Here is a 23,018-nt window from a genome sequence, read left to right as displayed (position 1 = left end):
ACTATACTATACTATACTATACTATACTATACTATACTATACTATACTATACTATACTATAACAAAATAATGACAATACACACAATATAGTATGTTTTCCTCTTTCAGACTTTTTTAGACTTACTAAATAGTCTTTTATTTTGATAGGTTCGGACTGGAAGCCATCTTGAAAGTCTCGCGCTCTTGTCGTAGAGGAACGTTAGTGAAGGAGGAGGAGAGGAGGTGAGTGAGGCTGGTCGGAGGAGGAGGAGAAGGTTCATTGTTACAAAGTGGACGAGCTGCGGAGACCATTATTGCTGCAAGTGAAATTCCTGGGAGAACCTTTCGGTAAAGTTTTGTTTCTCCTTCCGTTAATATCTGGGTGGGGTATTTCTCCGGAGTCACCGGGGCTCCGCGGTGCCGCCCCGGCGGCTCATTGCGGTGAATGATAACACCGGTGAGCGGAGCTGGCTGCCTCTGCTCCGGTTACTATCAGCCTGGAGGACGGAGCCACCGTCATCTTTTGTTAGCTCTGGCTCACTTCTCTCTGCTTCAGTCCGTGTTTTGGTGGCTGAGAGTCGGACCGTGAGAGCAAAGTGAGCCGGTGGGCTGAGTTAGCTTCATTTAACAACGATAAAGTGGATAAATGAGTCTGTAGATAGAGGAGCTAAACAGCGATTTAACCGCATTAATTGCCTACACTCCTGTTAATATTTACCTTTAAATAGCATAAATGTCCAATAATAACCTGTCCATTTGATATGATGAATGCTGTTTTAGGTGTGGGTGAATGGAGACGTTCAGGCATCTGGGTGTGTGCTGACATTAATCAGCCTGCTTATATGGAGAAAAATGGCCGTTTATGAAAACAACACATAATAAATATTAGAAAACTCTGATAAGGTTCATATGAAAATATGAAATGTTTAAATAACCATTTTTCTGTGGAGAATTTTACTCTATTCAGTTTATTGCTGGTAATTTTTTTGTCATGTTTTGTCTGTTTCAATAGAAATAAATTATATATAAAAAAAAAAAAAGCTTAAACAGGAGGATTTAATATGCATCTCATTTTGTTTAAAAAATATTTCTACTGATGATTAATGCAGCTTTGCTTTATTTTCACCGCCTAATGCCAGTTTTTTGGTCTGTTTTTTTTCTGTTTGCAGGTTGCTGACTGTCCAGATCGGAGCCTTTTTGTCCCTGAAGCAGCCCAGCTTCTCTACTGGTGGACACTGACTGGCTTCTACCCAATGATGGATCCATTTAGCCTTAACTATGAACATATTGGACTGTCCCAACCAGCTCGGACTGCTTCTCTCTGATCCGACAAGGAAAAAAAAAATCAGGAAATTCAAGCCCTCCCTCTCCTTTGACGTGGTAGATGACCCTTATGGCAACAGAGGTCAACCCTTCATCCTAAGCAGCCATCTCCTGGGGGTTTCCTCTCCTTTTTGTTAATGTGGGGACCAGTCATGGATCTCCTGTGGGTGCTTTCTGTGTCGATGCTAGCTGCCTGTGTAGCCATCCCTATGGATGCGGCGGCGGGGAGTCACAGCCTGTTCACCTGCGAGCCGATCACCTTGCGCATGTGTCAGGGGCTGCCATATAATTCCACCTTCATGCCGAACAGCATGAACCACTACGACCAGCAGACGGCCGCTCTGGCCATGGAGGTACGGTTAAAAGCTTTTTCCCTCTGCTATCTAAATTCTTTGGGGATTTCTTGACTCCAAGAGATCATTAAAATGTTCATTTTTTTGTTAGAAATATATATATATATAGATATATATATATATATATCTATATATATATATATATATATATACATATATATATATATACATACATGCATACAAACAATCGGGAGTCTTTTATGGTGGCAAAAGAAATTGCACTAAAATGCTGTAAAATGTCGATCAAACAGACCATTGTTGAAATATGATTTCCTAAAACCATCAAGCAATGACCCTCAAGGCATTAGGAGGGCTAAAAGGAACAACATTCAGGTAAATATATATATATATATATATATATATATATATATGTGTATGTATGTATGTATGTATGTGAGCTAGATGAATAAAAAAATAAATATATGAATAGGTAGATAAACATGCACACATGTAGTTTTCAAATCTCCAGTTTTGGCCGGAAAGCTACCGTATTTTATTCCTCTTTCCCACCACCTGCAAAAATAATGGACAAAAAATGACAAATAACTTTGGTCTGCTTCCAAATGGAACTGTCACTAGCTAATTCACAAATGCATGATTATTTAATAATTGAATTTATTGTTTTAAATGATTTAACAAAATTATTTATTTAAATAAATATATATATATATATAAGTATATAGTATAATGGTTCTATGTTTTCAGGGATTTCCTGTCGCTGTTATGTTTTTGGGCTGAAACGTTTGGAAACTCCTCATCTAGACGATCGCTACGTTTTTGCTTGATTTAAGAACGGGCCCACGTTCTGCTATGTGAGCCCTGGCACAGGAAAGAAAGATCCCAAAATTTTTTTATTTCATGTGATCGTCAAATGTTTTATGTAAAAAATGGATGGGCCAAATGTTTTAAAGATAATTTTTTTGGGGGATGGCTTATGGGGCACTAGTGGCTCGTTTTTATGGACAGTACAGTAGGCTGACAGGAAAGGGGGTATGAGACATGCAGGAAATGACACCAGGCTGGATTCAAACCCGGGTTGCCGGCGTTGAGGACTAAGGCCACCATACATGGGTCGTGTGCGCTAATCACTGTACCACCAAAGCACCAAAACAAAATAAAAAGATTTCCATCAGTTTTAATATTTCTCTTAGGAGAACCTCATTGAACTTTTGAATTGGCTTTCATGTCTATAGTTATCCACTAATAGACTTTGAGAATTTAATCTCATTTAGCTGGTAATGTTTTTGTTTTTTTTTAAATCCTATTTGTTCTAATGATTTAACTAATGCTGAAACTAACGATTATATTGCTAATTGATATATCTGTCAATTATTTCTTCAATTAATAATCAAAATTGTTCCTTAAAGAAAATCTTAAATTAAACAAAGGGAATTTAAAACTCTTCCACTTGAGTTCTGGATGAGATATATTGATGGACTGAGAGATTTTTTAATTTAATTTTATTTTTTTCACCTTAAATGCATTTTATATATCCTATTACTGCTCTGTCAAATAAAGTCATGATTTATAGTCTCTATACTCCAGTATTAATTGTTTCAGCCCTAAATTTAACAGAAATGTCTATTTTCAAAGCATTTCTATGCACCCAGCAGTAGGTGTAACGTGTAGTTTCTGCGTTTTCTCCTTTTCTATCACTGAAATATGATATTATGATTTTTTTTTTTCTTGGAGAACAAAAAACTACTCTATTATCAGACTGGATAGGTCAGACCTCAGAGATATCCAGACATCGGTTTTGACTGATAAAGCTGAATGTTTCAGTTCTTTACATATAAGAGGAAGAAATATTTGCTGTAAGGTAGTTTAAACAATGTATGATTACCACTGCTGTAAACAGAGTTCAGAAGAACATTAAAACTTTAATTTTCTATCATTGTAGCTTTTCAAACCAGATGAAATGTTCCTTGCTCTTTTGTACCTCTTTACCTGACCTCCTTTAAAGCTTAATTTACTTCAGTTCAGGCTTTTGCAGAAAAGCAGTAAAGCCTCATCAGACAGAGACACACTGCCCATCATATCCATATCTACCCTCTGTTACTCAGCTTAGAGTAGGACTATATAATCTAACTACTGCTCATTATGTAAGGGGTTCAGAGAGTCTGCTGGCTGCATGCCGAGTCACGGATATCTAAGGACGACCCGATTTGGCAGCTGTAGTCTTAGACATCGTTTTAACGAACATTTGTTAGATGACATGTTTAGGTCGGTCTGTTGAACTAAACGCTGCTGCTGCACCGCTGTGTTAAAGAGCTGCACCGATTTATCAACACATGGAGGGATTTTATAGATCAGCACCTGGTCAACAAATCATTTTACATAACAGGCTTTAGGAAAATTACTCAACTCCACAAGGGAGGAGGGAAAAAAACAAAAAAAACATATTTGGGTTTGAGTTCTTTGATTGTTTAAAGTTTATCTTTCTGTTTGGTCCATCTGCAGACCTTCCCAGCAGAATGTCATGTTTGTTCTGTTATCCTCCTTAAAACATGCATTTAACAAGTCAAAGCACAGATTCCCTTAATCCATTCAGCCATGGACCCCGTCCCGTCGCCATGGCCATGATAGGTCCCTCATATCCTTCTGCTCTCCTCGCTGTACCCAGCAGTGTCTGACATAAATTAAAAGGTTGCTTGCTGTTTACTAGGGGGGTTATGTAACCTCTGGATATGAGCTCTGCATCAGCATAACAGCTGCACCCTGGTTTTAAAATTTTATAGAGGATGCTTTTTGGTGGGAGTGATTAGGCCTTGCAGAAATATTCATATTAAACTTTTTATGATAGACTAACATATTGTTGTCTGTCCCATAAAGTCGTAAGAAAAAACATAAAGATAAGTGGCTGACATGATTGAATTAAAGCCCTGCTGCAAATGTTATAATTTTAAGGCTCTGAACAGACTTACATCCTTTTGGTTTCTACAGCGTTCACTTAGATTAGTCATGGATTCACAATTAGGTCTCTTTAAGCAGGCAGAAGTGCTGATAGGTTTAGGATTTTCACACAGAAACCCGATGGCTTCCAGATCACTGAGACCGCTCTTCTGTTCCGCTCTTGTCTTCATGATAACTCGGCCCTAGATCCAGTTCTTGGGAGAATTCAAAGCTTAGGAGACATAGAGAGCAGCCAAAAGAGAGCTGACAGTGGATTTTAAAGGGGAATTAGGCCTGCTTAACAGCCATGATAATAATGATGAATGCCTTGCACCGTGGCGAAGCCGGCAGTTGGACTGGAACCAACGCCTGCTGGTCGTACACTTCTTGTTCAAACCCCCTGATGTGGCGTCTTTGAAAGGTTTTTTTTTTTTTCAAGCCTTTCTGGTTTTAGTTTTATGTGAAAGTAGGGCACTTATCATCAGTCATTAGTTTTAAATCGTTTTTAATCTATAGAGTTGCTCTTTAACTGCGTTATTAGTTCAGTTTTTGAAGGTTGGAAGAATAAAAATGTAAATAAACAAGGTGATTCCTACGGTACTGTATATATGATGTTTTTTTTATGCCGTTCCAGTCCGTCATCGCTGACCGCCGAATGACCTCACAGCTCAAATGGGACAAAGGGCCTCCAGGGATGGGGAATCTATTTTATTTCTATTTTTTTGCTAGAGTTCTAATGTGCCGCACTCACATAAGTAAGAGCGTAACAGATTTTAATGGCATTACTTAGAGAAAAACCCTGAAATGGGTTAAAATCCTCTTATTTAGACATGGATGCTCTCTGTGGCTCCCAGATGGACGTAGAGCTGTTCATGAAGGAGCTCTGCTCAGCTGATGGAAACTCTCTGTTCAGTGACCTGCAGCTTCATAAATACAGTACTGGCTTTTAATAGAAGTAACCTATTAGTGCATTAAAAAGAACAGGTTCTACCTTGTTTTAAAAACTTCTCTAAATAGCCTGATTTAATATCTAAGATTAATGTTTCATATTTCAGACTTCAGTGTCATATTTGGCTTTAACTATAAGGTTTCACCCAATTTTTAAGCAGATAAAGAACAATTCTTAGTTTTTTTTCTTTTTAACATCTTCTGATATGATCTAATTAGGGCTGCAACTAACAATTATTTTGCTAATCAATTAATCTGTCGATTATTTTTTTTTTATGAATCGATTAATAATCGGAATGCAAAAGGATCCCTGAAAAGATTTTTTACAGAATAAAACCCAGTGAAACAAAACCTTTCTCCGCTTCTGGGTAGAGCATATTATCAGACAATTTCTAAAAAAACCAATCTTAAATGCTAAATATTAGGGATGCACGATATAATCGGCCCCCTATCGGTATCGGCCTGTATCGGCCTTAAAACTGAATATCGGACATCGGCCACCCCACCGATATTTAACCCGATATTTGATCGGCTTCTGAGTTTCTAAAGTCTAAAAAAAATATATATATAAATACTACTTCTTCTTCTTCCTCAAAAACTTCCTTTTTACAGACTTAAAAACTTCTAAAGACGAGGGAAAAAATATTGATACATTAAAATATCACAATATCTTCATATGCTGATATATTGCCATTTAAAAACACCATATCAATCTCTTTTACTAATGAAATATTGCTATATGTCATCGTTATGCTACGAAATCCCCCGAAAATTCACCAAATTTTGCCATATTTTTATATGTTGATATATTGACGCGGTATCGATCTATTTTACTAACAAAATCTCACAAGAATTTGCAAAATATCACGAGAGTTTGTAATGGAACGATGAAATTTCACGAGATTTTGAAAGTAAAATAGATCGATACCGCGTTTTTAAAAATCAATTTGCAAAATATCACGAGAGTTCAGCATATGAAAATTTGAGTATATTATTTTTCAAAGTGTCAGAAATGGATAACAAAACTGCTATTTTCAATGACTACTTATTTTTGTCCAGCTTTAACATCGGTATCGATATTGGTTATCGGCTACATGAGTTTTAAAATATCGGCATATCATATATCGGCCAAAATCCCAATATCGTGCATCCCTACTAAATATATATGTATCTTTTTATTTTATTTTGTTATAGTTACTGCTGTAAGTGGGCCTGTCATCTAAAGGCTTTTTTACAGTCTCCATACCCTGGTTAATGATTAATCGATTACTAAATTAGTTGATTTATTATTTCAATAATTGATTAATCAGGATTAATCCAATTAATTGTTTCAGCCCTGATTCTAATGAATAAAAGGTGTCCTCCTATTCATGGTCTGATTAGAGAACACAGCAGTTGTTCTAGCATAATGTCTATGCAGATCCTGCACATATTAGCTGATAGAAATACAAGGAAAAAATGCCTATACTGGCTAAAAATATGGGCCAGCTGACACATCGGTCAATATACTATCCTATGGTGTAGCATGGTAGTGGCAGCGTCCTGCTGTGGGGATGCTGTTTAGAGGTAGAAAAGCTGAAGCCAGATTGAGCTAATTAGCAGTTTGAGGCTTCAGACTGAAACAGTTTCCAGCAGGACAGCATCCCCAATGACAGAGCCAGTGCTACTATTTGTGTTTTAGAATGGCCTAGTCAAAGTACCACTTTAAGTCCAATAAGAATCTGTTGAAAGATTTTAAATTTATTATGCAATCCCAGGGAGGTTGTGTTATTTTGACAATAAGAAAAGGAAGTTGTGTTCTGTAGACAAGCAAAGCTAGCAGCTAGTGGTTCGTGGTTCTATAAATGATTGAGTCACAATAACGATTTGTTTCACTTGATTCTGTTCAAGAGAAGATTTTTTCACTTGTTCTTTTGGTAAAGTTGAAATATTCATCTTGTTATTGGTTGCTAGAAGAGAAGCTGAGCTAATGATCCTTTCTCTCCCTGTAAGGTCAGGGTTAATATGACAAGGATCCTGGGGGGTGGACAAAGTGAGGGTCAGGGCCAACTGAAAATGCTAATCGTGTTAGCTTGGTAACTGGGTGTATGTTAACACAAGCTAACAAATCACTGCGTCGATGAGTAGATACAAAGCCCATTGCCATGGTGACGTCATGACCATAATAATAAGTGTTTCTTCATTCTAATCTTGATCCGATCTTTTCTGACGTTTGTTTTTATGTGGGATGTAATCAGAAGCCGCAGACACAAAGACTAATCGTCAGCCTGGTTTTAATCTGCCCTCGTTAAGTCAGCCTCCTGTCTCAGGTGTTTTCGGCCCGTCCAGATAAAGTGTGTCGGGTTTCAACCCAGATACTCCACCCTGTCGCTGTGAATGGATTTGTAAAGGAGCTCCGATGGTTTGTGTGCTCCCAGTGAATGCGGCTCTGTTGAAACATGCAGGAGTGCAGCAGAAAGTGCTGGTTCTCTGCTTATTGTGCTGTAGTGAAGATGTATCTGAGCGAGGAGGGAGATACACACAACGTGCTCTGATAAATCCTACCCAGCATGACCCGGCCGATAAAAGAGCCTCTTGTTTTATTTAATGTCCGACAGCATGTTTATTGGCAGCGCGGTGAATACGGCGGGCATCCAGAGAGTGAGGCGCTGGTCCACAACAACCCCACAGTCAGTGTGTTTGTGTGTGTAAGTGGATATCACACAAAACGCTCTCTAGGCAGCGAATGACACGGCTGCTTGGTCCACCCATCACTCCTCTCTCCGCTTACTTCGACCCCCCTCAGTCCTGCACCTCCTTTTGTCCTCCCCCACCTCCCCCATTGGCAGGACTCTACCGTTGCCCAGGAAACGGTCCCAATTGTGCCCTTAACAAAGGAAGCAGGGGTGCTTTTTTTGCCTCCCGGGAGGTGGTCCTCTCCGCCCTGCACCCTGACCTCCTCAAACCCTCCTTCCCCGTCCATGCATCGCTCGTCGCCATGGCACCGGGCTTGGAAATTTGGAGCTGTGGAATGGCAGAACTGGGAATGCAGGCGGGTATGAAGGGTGGGGGCTGATGGGAAAAGAGGTGACCGGGAGATATTTATAAAAAGAACATCATCACAGGCCAGTCGGCCACGTTGGGCTCTTTAGTCAGGCTTTCAGCGACGCTCAGCAGCTGACTCTGAGCGCTCATTAAGTACTAATAACTGTAGTGTTGGGATGAGGCACCACCAACTTAATTAGACTCAGTTGAATTAATAATGAAAATAATAACCCTAATGTGATGCAGAGCAGACTGCATATATCAGAACTGTGGGGTGAAACTTGGGTCAGGGCTGTTTTTCTTCATGTGCAGAAGATCACAGACTTTTATGAAGAAATGTTTAAACCGGCAGCAGGAAAAGGAGGAGAGATGATGCTCAATCTCTGGTAATTTAACCACCGCTATGCTGATGACACGGCGTTATATCGCCACGTCTCCTGATGCCCAGCGGCTGATTAATGCAACTCTTAACCGTGCTGTAAATATGAAGTCAGTGGGTGGGAGATAATTTTTAGCTCAATCAGGGCTGAATTAAAGATGTATTAATCAGAAAAGAGCCCTGGGGAAATATATAGAAATCCAATGAGTTTGATTCTAGTTTAGGTTTTTTATGATCTACGTCCTCGTTATAATTAATTTAATTTATATTGCACTTTGTTGACTTTAAGATAATTATTTTTGCTATACTTAGTTTATTTTATTTCAAAAATAGATTTTCTTTTTACCAGATGTTAAAATTCATTATAGATTTTATGTTGCTTTGCTTTTTATTATTTATGTTTTATGCCTTTAAGCTGTTTTGGGGTTATTTTTTTTCCCCCTGTACTTTTCAATTCCTACTAGTAAACATCAAACTTGTTTATTATGTTAGCTTATTGTTTTTAGCCGACTTTAAACCCTTTTTTCTTTCCCTGGTTTATGAAGGTCCCCCATAAATAGACTGATTTTAACTATATTGTTCATTAATTGTTCCAGTAAGGCATTGGTACATTTTAAGAGATATTATCGAACGCAGCTGCGTTTATGTAACTCAAGGCGGTCTGTGGTGTGACGTCCTTTTAAACTGCTTTTGTTTTTCCAGTGCAGTGTTTATTAATTAATTGGTATTTATTCATTTAATGGCCTATCATTGATGTGCCCTGTAGTCACAGACATATATTTACCTTTTAAAGACTTTTAAAAAGTTACCTTTTATGATTAAAATCACATATTTTAGCCCCATATACCCAACTTCCTGACAGATGTCGGGTAAAAAAAAATCCTCCTGCAGTTCAGATCAGCTTCATTCAGCAGGTAATCTCTGCAGTCAAGCAGACACACCGCAATAACGCAATTAAACCAATATAAAACCTTCTTTTCCATTTTAACAATGACTCCACTGTTCTTCCTCAGCTGTAGGATCAGATCCACTAAAAGCTGGGAGATAACTGCACCTTTTGGCATCAGTAGCTACGTTTACATGGACATGAGTAGTCCCACTTATACCACTTCCATGTTTACATGTCGGCCATTTTATTTTGATTATTTACACCTATAGGAGAAGCACAATCTGAATTAGTTTTGTTTTTTTATTCCAAACACATTTCAATCTGATCGTAAAATTTTGGTTCCATAATCATTGCTAGTGGGAAAATTAGGTATCTAAAATATATAAGCTTTGACGTTTCTATAAGGGTCCCATTATTGAAAATATGAACATATTAACATCAGATGTTTTTATTTCTTTCTATTGTTGATTTTATATTAGCCAAAAATCTAATATCGGATTATTTCAGCGTGGTCTAGAATCTGAGATATTTTCTTTGCTAATAGAATCACTTTGCTTCTGTTTTAAGTGTTTATAACTCATTGGCTAATATTACATATTTGTTGTTCTCTTATCTATTGTTGATTATTGTTCTGTCTTTTAGTAAAATCACTCTAAACAGCCATTTCTAACATTCTACAGTAATAAATAATAAATAAAAGCATGTGTAATTCATGTTATCATATCCGTATCTGTCAATTTTCAAAGCTGCAATATCGGAGCTTTTAATGTTAAATGCTGATTTTAAATATTTAGAGCAGAACTCTCCCAGTACAGTGATAAACCTTGATGCCAGTAATTTGGTCCATTCCTTAAAAGCATACTTTGTGAGTCTGGGTTGAAGACACCTTGCCATATTACTCAGACCCCTCTGTGAGCCTGTGATAGAGATGTTTTCCACGTTTAATGGGTCACACGAATGTGAAAATCTCCATAAACATTCAGAGGTTCCCTGAGCCAGTAAGGAAACTAATTCTTTCCAGTTTGACCAGTGAATCCATATGAGAAAAAGGTTGGTCTGTAGAGATGAAGGGCTGCTGATGGAGGGACCAACCGTCTGCCTCAGCTGCCTCACAGGATGGGTCCACCGCAGGATAAAAGCTTGCCATAGATGCCAAAGAAATGCCGGAGGATAAAATGGTCAAGGTACAAAAATAGTCTGAATAGTTGAATGTGAGTTTTGATCTACAGTGAATCATCAGCCTCTCCTAGTAGCCTACATATTTACTCAACCGTTCCTCTGTGTAGCTCAGCTGAGAGCCGTACATTGTTCTGCATCCTGCTTTCCAGTCGCCTGCAGGAAACAAAACGGAGGCAGGCTCAGAGGAGCTGCATTACTATAGCGCCGTCTTGGCATCTATAAGAAAGTCCATGAATGTCACAGCGCCTGAAGTACACTCTAATCTGTATTTTCTGTGAAATTTCCCTGCTCCTGTTTGCCAAAGAGCAGCAAAAAGTAGCTTCCTTCCTGTTTTGTATCCTAATACAGTTGGACCGGATTCCTACAACGTCTATAAAAGTACTATTTGGAAGGTCTAGTTCAGTCGGTCTTCTATTAATATTTAAGATTTCCATTCAGTCAGCTAGAACTGGAAGGTAAATATCTGCATTTACACCTTTAAAATGTGTTTTAAAAGGTCATAGGTCCTTGGAAATTTAAATACCAATACCAAATATACCAAAAACATGGTAGGACACAAAAAATTAAAACATCAAACACTCTTCCATGATTCTAGATGGTTTTATGCTGCTGTTTATTTAAAATTGTCTGTATTTACAAGGAAATTACATATATATCGCAGCTCTGTGCACGAAGTGTGTTTGTTACTGAGGTCGTTTACCTCGGCTCTTATATTTACATTTAGCAAACAATTGATTGACCCTGAGTCTCCTCCACTATTGGTAGGGGGGTGGGCAATAATTAAGTATCACAGTATATTACATTCAACAACAATGAGGTGACTTTTAAACATGTTAATAATATTTCACTTTACATGACTACAGCTTTTTAACGGATCTTCTGGGTTTCATGTAGTTTTGTTTTTAAAGGGAATATCCCTAAAATCTTATATTTGAGAAGTTTTAACAAAAACTGTTTGTAAATGATTGCTGTTATTAAAATTCTATGGAATCAACTGAAATCAAGAAGAAAATCGTGCCTCTAGTTTAATCTAACGTTTTGTTTGTAGTCAGCCTTTCAGCAGGAGATCTGCTTGTTAAGTTTAAAAAAAAACAACCCACTTTAGTTTGATTTCTATCATTTTTGTCTCAGGACTGCTGATGCAAAGAAGCTCAATGTGTATTTAGAGTGACTGATGGTGTCGGTCAGCTGTGATCTACTGTAAAAAGGCTGATTTGGACGTTAAACTGTTGCTTTGCCTCATGGAGGCTTCTGGGTCATGACCTGCTCAGGCTGTCGGTTCTTCTGTACTGTGACTCAGTGAAGCGTGATGACTCCAATTGCTCAGAGATTAAACAGTTGACTGCTCGATTAATCCCTGCAACAACGTGAGAAAGTCGTCGTATCAATAGTCTACTGAGAAAGCAGAGAAAGCAGATTGTTTTGACTGTGGACTCTTGAACGTTAACCATCCTTCACAACCTAACATCCACATTAAATGCAGACATATGGCTGGGATGAACGGACCAACAATCTGTTCGCCTCTGATGTTATTGTTGGAGAAAAGGGGATCAAAGATATGAAATCCTCCATCATTGCATCTCTAAATTCATTTGTTTTTGGATTCAGAGCTGGAAAATGAGGACAGAGGAGATGCTTCAGAGGCTGTCCTGTTTTTTCTGTCAGCTGTTGGTTTAATTGAAGGATTAAAGCGTCATCAGCTCTTTATGTTTTGTAGAAATGTTTCATCTGGCTCGCCTAAACGTGAGAAACCATCATCCAGTGTTAGTGGAACCAGAGGATCAAAGTTCACATCAATCACCTGAAAAAATTTATCCTTAATTTAAATGCAAAAAATATTTTTATTCCACCAGGTAAAGATCTTTCACACAGGATAATGGGTATGGAGAAAAGCATTAGGTAAAAATCAGCTCTTATTATTCGTTATTATTAATTTTGGTGAGTGATGATGATTAGAACTATGAAGAACTATGAATCTGTTCGGACCAATGTCCTGTTGGGGCAATAAACTCTAAAGGCCAATTTATGTTTCAGACGCATAGCCTCTGCATCCGTCAAGTCTGTCTCTGTGAGCGACCACGGCCCCCACGCAGAGGTTCTGCAACTGTTGTCACACACCTCAAACAAATCCTGACTACATTTTGGACGGTCGCAAACCCGCGCAGATCTCAAGCAGAAGTGCGCAGACAAAAAGCAGCTGTGATTAGTCCTTGGTATGCATTTCCGGCTGTCTGTGTGTACGTCCATCTCGTTTCCGTGCCGGGGCGCGCCATTTTTAAAAACCTATGGGGTAATAACAACGGATAAAGGTTGATCAAGGAGGTTTGGAAGTACAACCATTTTATACGGTGCCTCACACATTGTTTCTGAAAATAAACACTCCCGCCAGCGTTGCCGAAGAAGTTCTCGTGACCATCCACCGAAGTTGGCGGGAAACTGCTGTGCGTTACTAGAAATGACAGACCGACAGTGCAGAAGCATATCAGCAAAACTGGTTTGCGACCAGACGCAAGCGACATTTGTTGTGTGCGGTTGCAGATGTATAATCTACCCTTAAGGCTACGTTCACGCTGCATCCTGAAGTGACCAAAATCCAAATTTTTTGCCCATATGTGACCTTTATCTGATCTTTTCATGGCAGTCTGAACAACTCAGATCCGATTTTTTCCAATCCGATCCAGGCCACATGGCTGTGTGGTCTTGAATTCGATACGAATCTGAACGGCTAGATCGCATTCATCTGACCTGAACGCCATTAGTACCCGACATAGGTCACTATTCTGTGTCTTTTTGCGAGCAGTCTTTTTTTTTTTTTTAGCACCTTGAAAAGTTTAAGTTTTTAAGGTTGGGAAAGTTGCTAGATGCGCTCCAGCACTACCACCCATGTTTACTTCCATAAACACAGAGCAGGCTGGATGTGAGGTCATTGCGTCCTCTACTGCACATGCAGTATGAATGTAATTCACACATGAGATCACGTATAAGTCGAATATCTTTGGACATGTGAACGGCGATACTAAAACAAATTGAGCATTAAGGTTTGCAGTGTGAACATAGCCTTAGTTTACACCTTTTAACTGTTGGTTTGAGCTCAAGCTGGAAAGGTAGTCCTTCCACTGGCATCAGAACGGCCCCGCAGCACCATACTGCCACCACTGGTGGCTCTATTGTAATGCGGTTGGCTCTTTGAGGAATGGATTATTTCTTTAGAATAGTCGGATCTCAGCAGAAACCTCCAGAATATCAGTATAATTCTTTTTTCTTTCTATCAAATATTCAAAGGAAGCTTTCTGGTTTTTCCTGGTTTCATTCAAATATCTGTGAGGGAGTGTTCATCAAACGGAAACTGTATGTTTGGCTTTAGAAACAGAAACCTGCAGGCTATTCTTGTTCTTTTTTACAGTTTTTAAGTAATTAGTCTTTTTTTTTTGTCTCCATCCTGCAAATGTACAATTAGATGTGGATCATGAAGACGATGCTCGTCTAGATGGAGACATCTGATGGTTCCATTACATAATAATGACAGAGGGAACACAGAGGAAGCAGGGCCAATATTTATCTAGATTAATACTCATCCCTTCTAACAAGCCACTCTGCCCCCCCGGCCTCCTGTCTTTACACTTTGGGGGAGGGTGCATGCTGTGTCTGTGTGATTGACTGGGGTGTGGTTGGAAGTCTTGATGCAAAACAAACAAATGTAGGTGGATGCAAATGGATCCATTCAAAGCTCGGGATGCTCACTGCCTCTTAGAGCAGCATCTCGGTGTGTGAGAGCATTATTGTGCAGCTTTGTGGGTGTGTTAGCATGTAAATAATACACTTCCGCTGGTAGTTCTCCTTGTGAGCTAGTGTATGCATGTTGTCAGAGTGTGTCAGCCAGCCTCAGCATGGTCCTCCCTGCAACACAAAGGGCCTGTCTGCCCTGTGGAGGTAGGAGGGGAGACATGAGGGGCGGGGGGGATTATCAGGAAAGAGGCCAGACTTGTTTTTATGGACTCATCTCCAGAAAACGTTTCTCATCATGCTTCACTGCTCCTTTTGTTTTGGTCCTGAGGATGGAGGCCAGAGACAGGGTTCTTCTTCTGCCTTTTAAAATGAAATCTTCTTCCTCTCCTGTCTGTCGTTACGCAGCCGTTCCATCCCATGGTGAACCTGCATTGCTCCCCAGACCTCCGGATGTTCCTGTGTGCTGTCTACGCTCCGGTGTGCACCGAGTACGGCCAGATGACGTCCCCCTGTCGCCGTCTCTGCCTGCAGGCCAAGAGCGACTGCTACAAACTGATGGACATGTTTGGTGTCAGCTGGCCGGAGGAGATGGACTGCAACAGGTTGGAGCAACAGTGAAGTGGAGTAGCTTAAAGAGGCAGCTGGAGGGATTTCCTGTCCCACATCGTCTGTTTTTATTAACAAAAGGACTAAAAATCTAAAACTGTTTCTCCTTCTGCTTTGCTTTGACTAGGCCATTCTAATATCCCAGGGTTCTCCTTTAGTCCGTTCCATCTGTCCTCATCCTTTCTTTGATTCTTTGAAACTCCACCTGATGAGCTGTTATAATACTTTTATCTCATTTATTTCCACATTTGGTTTCATGGCAGCAGAAAAACAATGATAAATATATCTTTGATGTATTTAAATGCAGTTGGTCTGTGCTGTTTGGTGGTTCAATTATCCACCTCCCTGTCTTCTTCTCCCCTCAGGTTCCCAGACTGTGACGAGCCCTACCCCCGACCCGTGGACCTCCTGCCCAGCTCAGAGACCACCGAGTCCCCCGTCTCCATCCAGAGAGATTACGGCTTCTGGTGTCCCCGGGAACTGAAAATCGACCCCGAGCTGGGCTACTCCTTCATGGGCGTCAGGGACTGCTCCCCGCCGTGTCCCAACATGTATTTCAGTCGCCAGGAGCTGACGTTCGCCCGCTACTTCATCGGGGTGGTGTCCATCGTCTGCCTGTCGGCGACCCTCTTCACCTTCCTGACGTTCCTCATCGACGTGTCGCGGTTCCGCTACCCGGAGCGGCCCATCATCTTCTACGCCGTCTGCTACATGATGGTGTCCTTGGTGTTCTTCCTTGGCTTCCTGCTGGAGGACAGAGTTTCGTGTAACGCAGCCAGTCCTGGGCGGTTCAGGGCGTCCACAGTAACTCAAGGCTCCCATAATAAGGTCAGATATTTACTTGATGCTCCGCCATGTCATTTTTTTTCTAGATGCTAATGGAAAGTCGTTTTTCTCTGTCTGTCTCAGGCTTGCACGCTTCTCTTCATGGTGCTGTACTTCTTCACCATGGCTGGTAGTGTGTGGTGGGTCATCCTAACCATCACCTGGTTCCTGGCAGCCGTTCCTAAATGGGGCAGCGAGGCCATAGAGAAGAAGGCCCTCCTCTTCCACGCCTGTGCCTGGGGCGTCCCAGGCGTCCTGACCGTCACCCTGCTCGCCATGAACAAGATAGAGGGAGACAGCATGAGCGGCGTTTGCTTTGTGGGCCTTTACAACCTGACGGCTCTGCGTTGGTTCCTGCTGGCCCCGCTGGGACTGGACGTCCTGGTGAGGACACACACCTCCCTGTTTGTGTTGATTGAAAGCTACCACATTTGTTCAGCCGGAATTTTTTTATAGAAACTATTTAAAAATGAGTGTTTTTACAGATATTTTCGTCTTTATAATCCCAGCCAGAGCAATGCCAGTCTGTGGATTTAAAGCCACAATGCTCGTCTCTCCCCAGGTGGGTGTCGTTCTCCTGCTGGCGGGTATCGCCGCTCTGAACCGCGTCCGCATGGAGATCCCGCTGGAGAAGGAGAACCAGGAGAAGCTGGTGAAGTTCATGATTCGTATCGGCGTGTTCTCCGTCCTCTACCTGGTTCCCCTGCTGACCGTCATAGCCTGCTACCTGTACGAGAGCAGCTACAGAACCGTCTGGGAGACCACCTGGGTCCAGGAGAAGTGCAGAGACTACCACATCCCCTGTCCTTATAAGGTGATCTTAGAAAGCGATCTCTGCCCAGATCTGTAATCGTATGTGAAAACCCGACTGAATATCATCAGATATCCATCTCTGTATGATGGAAATAACCAGCAACCTTAAAAACAGTGGAATAAATGCTGGTAAATTCTGTTGGTTGTTGAATCTGATCAAAGCTTCATCTCATCAGCTTTGACTTTAAAGCTCCAACCTTCAAATAAATCCCAGTAAAACTGGCTTCTGTTTGGTAATTACATTAGATCTCATTCTTTTTTCAAACAGAGCAGATAAAGTCATTAGAGTAGAGGAGTCATGTGAAGCTGGATATTGTTTTCTAGTAGAAGCGTTTCTACCAACATTCCTGCATAGTTGAGAAACAGAAGGGATTAGCTTTAAGCCGGGCATACACTGCCATTTCTCTCAATCGTTGGACGCAGCTACAACTCACACTGTATGACGAAACCCTGCAGGGTTTCGTCATACAGTGTGAGTTCACAGCTCACCATGTTTGTTCTCACAACGTGTGACCAGATGCTCTGATGTGATCTATCTGCTCACACTGTACGTCTAAAAACCACGTCGGACTCAGTGACATGGCGCTACTCGGACTGGTCTATCCAGTAGCCACACGAGTAGAAGAAGAATATGAAGCTCACTAGAGAGAAACGCGCTGCCTTGGCAATTTGTGCGATTTTGTGCTGAAAGCTTTAAAAAGAAAAGGAAATGACATATTTGGACAAAGACATGACTGAGCAAACATGCTACTAGGGGTGTAAATCACACCCATCTGGGCGATTCTACTTAGTATCAATTTCCTGACCCAACGATTCGATTATTTTCGATTTTCAAGAGTACACCACAATATGATTCCATTCAATTAAGTGGTTTATTTTTTTTTACCTTAAAGGCTAGACAATGTTTCAAACTTTAAATAGATCAATAAAAGCTGTAATACCGTTAAGCATTTTATTTGAGAAACAACAGCAAATAGCAGAAGTAGAAAAGTTGTATGAAAACCTCATTGACTGAAAACTAATAACACCTCTGTGTTATAGATTCTGAAAGACCTAGCATGAAAAATACTGCAATGAGTGCATAAGTGCATTAGCAGATTAAGTAACACAAATAGGCCTATACTACATTCACTATAGAATAACTATATATTAAAAAAAAGAGTCGATACTCTTGCGGACGTGTCGACGCATCGCATCGTCAGCTGTTGAATTGATGCAACGATTCCAAAAGATTATTTACACCCCAAGTGGTTACTACGGTCTGTCAATGTTACAAAAAGAACTAAGTTTCATTCGCACCCCGCTATGCTTCTATGTTTTCATCTGAGAGGAAGAAGAAGAAGAATCCTTGTTTGCCCACTGAGTGATTTGCCCATGATGGCCGACTGAATATCAAACATGTTTGATTTCTCCTGACCTCACCATTCCTGATTGGGAGGGGGTCGTATGATGCTGATCACCCCCCTACATCACGCTACCCGATGCAGGACGCACGATCAGGCGAAAAGGGCAAAGTATTGTACAGTGTAAGCCTGGCTTTAGTTTAGGAGCAGGATGCTTTAGAGTCCGGGTCGGTACAGGAACTAATTCAGAAGTTCTTCAGATTTTAGTCAAGCTAAAGTTCACATCTGTGACTATGAACTATATTCTGGGACTTTCTTCAGCTTTACGTCCATCTGAAGCACTAAATCTCCATCTAAAGCACTGCAAACTAAAAATACTGCTAATTGAATGTTTGATTCATCCCTCTACTGTTGGTGGCAGTTTGCACAGATGCTCCTACACATGAAATGTCCAGCTGGGATGTGTGAAAGGAAGCCTATTTGATGGACAGGAAGTAACAGCTGGGTGTGTTTGAACACAGACACATCAAAGGGATGGATGCTAGCGGCGCACGGATAGGATCTGATGTTGGCGCGTCCTCACTCAGCTGCTGCAGCCTCCAGCATCAGTGCAGCGGAGATAATGAAGCTGTTAATAATTCAGACTGACTTCTCTGTTTCCTTTCAGCGAGGATCGCCTTACAGCTCCTCCCAGGGCGACTTTTGTTTTCCCCCTGATAGCATGAAGGCGGCGGCGTTCAGTTACTTTATTGAAATAAAGATGGAGTCTGGATGAGATTTGTGGCGTGCTGCTACAGAGAGAGAAGCGGCTTCCTGTGTTTCTCCTCCTGCAAACAGTGAGGAAGCAGGCTGAGCTGCAGCTTAATAAACCCCGCCATCACCTGGACAAACTCTGAGGTGGGATCTCTATCCCCCACGGCGATCCGTCCTGTAATGACCTCATCAGTGTGTGACAGAAACAGGAGCAGAGGCAGTACGCTTCCTTCCCCCGTCTGACCCAGTAGCCAGATGTGTCACTCATGCTGCGGTAATATATCCAGTTTTCTACAGAGAAAACTATTATTTTTAGTCTGGATAGTAAGTTGTCTGCTGAAATCAGAGCAGGCGTGTGTGAGCGCTGCGGTTTGCGCCTGCAGCGTGTTGAGTGAGTAAAGAAGTGGAGCACATGGATATTTATACACAGGAGGAAACGTCACAGAGCTTTTTATGGGAATAACAAGACTAACTGTCCTGCTGAACAAACCTTTATAAATCATTTTAAGAGGTTGGAGGTTCAAGGTTTTATCATTTTTGATAAAGATTAAAAAGAAAAACCTTCTGCACAAATTATTGTAGTAAAATAACCTTTCATCATGTGTGTTTTTTTTTATATCTAAAGAACAAAAGGGATTCAAATTTGATATAGTCTTTTATAAATGTTGAACTTTCCCGCCTGAAGCTGCAGCCTGATGAGACGGACTTCCATCCTCAGAGTTCAGGCTGAGTGGGATAGTTTTCCTGGTTCTTTGGGTTGGACCAGCTCACCCCCCCATGCTGTGTTCAGGTGGAGCGCTCCAGCCGGCCCGACCTGGCCCTGTTCCTCATCAAATACCTGATGATGCTGATTGTGGGGATCCCCTCCGTGTTCTGGGTGGGCAGTAAGAAGACCTGCTTCGAGTGGGCCAGCTTCTTCCACGGCAAGAGGCGCAAAGAGTACGTACCCCACCCACCCCCACCCACACTGTGTGTCTGCTGTGACCTGGAACCGCCTTGATCTGTGGTCGGAACCATGAAATGAAGGCGAGTTGGGTCGGTTCTGGTTTGTTGGTGAACTCGGGCCCTTCTCTGCCCTCTCCCCTGTCCAAACTCAGAGCATTAACCCCCTGTTCCACTGCCTGCTCCGCCCACTCCTCCATCCTCTCCTACCGCCCTCACCTCCCCTCCACCTTCCCCCTCTCCCTCCCCACCCTCCTCCGTCTCTCCCTGCCCTCTCTACCCTCCTCCTCCCCGCCCTGCTGCAGTGGGATGGTCAACGACAGCCGCCAGGTTCTCCAGGAGCCCGACTTTGCCCAGCTGCTCTACAGGGACCCCAACACCCCCATAGTGAGGAAGTCCAGGGGCACGTCCACCCAGGGGACCTCCACCCACGCCTCCTCCACCCACCTGGCCATGCTGGACGAGCCTCCCAGCGCCAGCACCAGCCGGGCAGAGTCGGTACGCAGCGCCCGCTCCAAGATGAGCAGTTACCATGGCAGCCTGCACCGCTCCAGAGACGGCAGGTGGGTTTTCCTCCCCCCCCCCACTTCCTCGCCTCCCTCTGCGGAGCGAACTCATCTCCATTCCTCTTGGCAGATACACGGCGTCCAGCTTCAGGGCGTTGGAGGAGCGGCTGGCCTACGGCAGCATGCCCCGCCTCAGCGACCAGTCCAGCACCAACCGACTGGACGGCCTGATCCGCCACGACTCCACCCTACGATTGGAGAGCCAATCACGGCACAGCAGCATCAGAGACCTGAGCGCCGTCACGCAGGCGGTGCTTGGCGTTCCTGGAAACGGGATTCACAGGATGATGGATGAGGATGGAGCGGCGGCCTAAACCGACCTGCAGCCTGTCGGAACAGTCCTAACCAGGCAGGGTCAGAGGTCAGAGCAGGAGGGGCAGTGTTTCTACCGTATGAAGAATGTATGAAGAGAAGGAGGCCTGTCCTGGGTCAGTTTGGGACCTCGGAACGAGACGCCGGATCCAGTCTGACTGAAAGAAGTAGATTTGGATCTCTGCCTTAATGTCTCAGCCGATCCAAAAAGTGACGCTTCAAGCTGATCGTCTCCAAGTTTACAGAGAAACGGAGACCAGACTTTCCAGCTGGACCTAAACATCTGAGCCTGAAAAACAAAATGTGAAGTTTTTCATTTTTACTTTGTATGTGTAGAGACTGAAAAGGATTTGATGTGTGAAATGGAAGCTTTGCCTCAATATTTAAAGCAGGATTTTTTCCCTTCAGGTGTCCAAAACTTAGAAGCCTCCAGACACCAAACCGTCCGTTACTGCGCTGCACACAGAAAAACATTCCCATATTTCATGGGCCCACTTTTTTGAAGCTATTTTTGTTAGTGTTGTGGGAGAGCAGTGGAGCTACCTGTTCTCCTCAATTTAAACTCCATAACCGGAGATTAGAAGGAATTACAGACAAGGGTTTATGGAGACCAAGTCAAATCATTTCAAAACATCCTGAACAATTTAACTGGGAAAAAAAGGTTTATAGAAGCACTTTTTATTTAAAGATCTTCCTGTCAGCATCCCACCTTCTGAATGGGAAAATGTAGCCAGAGTTCTCCAAATCGATCAGACTGCTGCTCCTGCAAGCAGCTCCTTAGCGAGCAACAGATTCAGTCGTCCCAAGTTTAATTAATGGTTCTATGGCACAGAAACGATGCTCTGAAGATCCTCCCTGAAATCTCTACAAATTGTTTTCAAAGTACAGATTGAAAGTTTGCCACTGGTTGCAGCTTTTCTTTTTTTCCCAAATGTATTTTTCAGTTAAAATGTTTAGCATAAAATTCACATTTAGGTGGAAAATAGTTTGGATATATCTTAATATCACAAACCGGCATTTTAGGTCTGTTTACATTTTTGATAGCTGCTGTAGCAAAAAGAACTGCTGAGCTTGGGCACAACTTGGAGGCATGTGTGTCATCCTCATTAACCACTATTAAAGAGGTAGTTGCTTCAAAAAACATGTCTTATGGTCTCCAAAGAATCAGTACTACCAGTCACAGGTGCAATTTGGAGGTGTGCGTCTTTGATTTATTTTTACTCCTCCTGTACAGTGAAATCTTAAGTAGCTTGTTTAAATGTGCCCTTACTTTAGCTAAATGAAATGTTAGGTTGACATGTCGTCTAAATTGTTCATAGATGTAAAAATGTCCTTTTCATTTGTAATAAAAGTTTTTTTTAAAGAATCAGAGTATTGAGAAGAAATCAGCACACAATAACTCCATGGGAGTGTATTTGTAACAGCCCTCCGCTTTATTGAAATACATCGGAGTCGGGTTAATATGAGTCTCCACATCAGCGTGGCAGCCAGTTCCATACATTATTTTTGACCTTACACCTTAAATATTTTTGTGCAAAAAGGAATCTACATCATCTGTAGTGGGTTATCCTCAGTAAAACACCCAAACCATCCAGAGAGGAGCAAGTAAAACAACAAACCAAAAGCAAAATGATTACATCTAGAACATGCAAAACTGTACAAATTATTACAAAAAAATCCTAGAAAAAAAAAACAAGTGTGTAATATGATATGAAAGAGCAAAAATAATATACTGTAGATAAGACCTCACTGAAATGTAAAGGCGTTTGATTTCTTTTATACTTTCCTCCACAGCAAACTGGCATTGCCGTCATTGGATCACCTGCCACCAATCAACACACCTGGACTCCTTTGTCATCCGTCCGGCCACATCTAAAGTCACTGATTCCGACATTTCCTGAGATTTCCTTCCTTGCTCCAGAACATCTGGGATCAGCCGTTTTGTTTTTAAACTATATTTAAACAGCCCAACAAAGTTTGCTTCCTCTCTTTTCAACCAGACAAGGTCCAGAGACGACAGAGAGCTGAAAAGGGTTCCGATCGTTAAAACGAAACAAGCTTTGAGCTTCAAATCACAACAGAAAGTAAAAAAAAAAATAATAAAACACTTGGAATGGGGGCATAGAGGGTCAGTTTGTTGTGTTCTAAACAGGGAAAGCAGCAGGA

The 23,018-nt window shown here is 41.7% G+C and overlaps 1 protein-coding gene across 1 annotated transcript; it reads left to right on the top strand.

The window, feature by feature from the left end:
- Positions 1 to 177: 177 nt before the first annotated feature.
- Positions 178 to 22,218, top strand: fzd3a (frizzled class receptor 3a). The gene is made up of 9 exons (XM_038308533.1): positions 178 to 327; positions 1,149 to 1,655; positions 15,098 to 15,294; positions 15,664 to 16,126; positions 16,208 to 16,507; positions 16,686 to 16,937; positions 19,823 to 19,971; positions 20,280 to 20,537; positions 20,611 to 22,218. The coding sequence occupies exons 2-9, from the start codon at positions 1,440 to 1,442 to the stop codon at positions 20,852 to 20,854; spliced, it is 2,079 nt and encodes a 692-aa protein (XP_038164461.1). The 5' UTR covers positions 178 to 327; positions 1,149 to 1,439; the 3' UTR covers positions 20,855 to 22,218.
- Positions 22,219 to 23,018: the final 800 nt, after the last annotated feature.

The sequence above is a fragment of the Cyprinodon tularosa genome, unplaced genomic scaffold (assembly GCF_016077235.1).
Source record: "Cyprinodon tularosa strain WSP-4 unplaced genomic scaffold, ASM1607723v1 ctg64, whole genome shotgun sequence".
NCBI lineage: Eukaryota > Metazoa > Chordata > Actinopteri > Cyprinodontiformes > Cyprinodontidae > Cyprinodon > Cyprinodon tularosa.
This window is presented reverse-complemented; position numbering and strand designations above follow the sequence as displayed.

Bases quoted from the DNA above. Each gene is read 5' to 3' on its own strand.
- fzd3a (XM_038308533.1), top strand. From the start codon at position 1,440: ATGTGGGGACCAGTCATGGATCTCCTGTGGGTGCTTTCTGTGTCGATG. The intron at 16,127-16,207 runs GTCAGATATTTA...TGTCTGTCTCAG, and splicing joins CTCAAGGCTCCCATAATAAG to GCTTGCACGCTTCTCTTCAT. The intron at 16,508-16,685 runs GTGAGGACACAC...GTCTCTCCCCAG, and splicing joins CGCTGGGACTGGACGTCCTG to GTGGGTGTCGTTCTCCTGCT.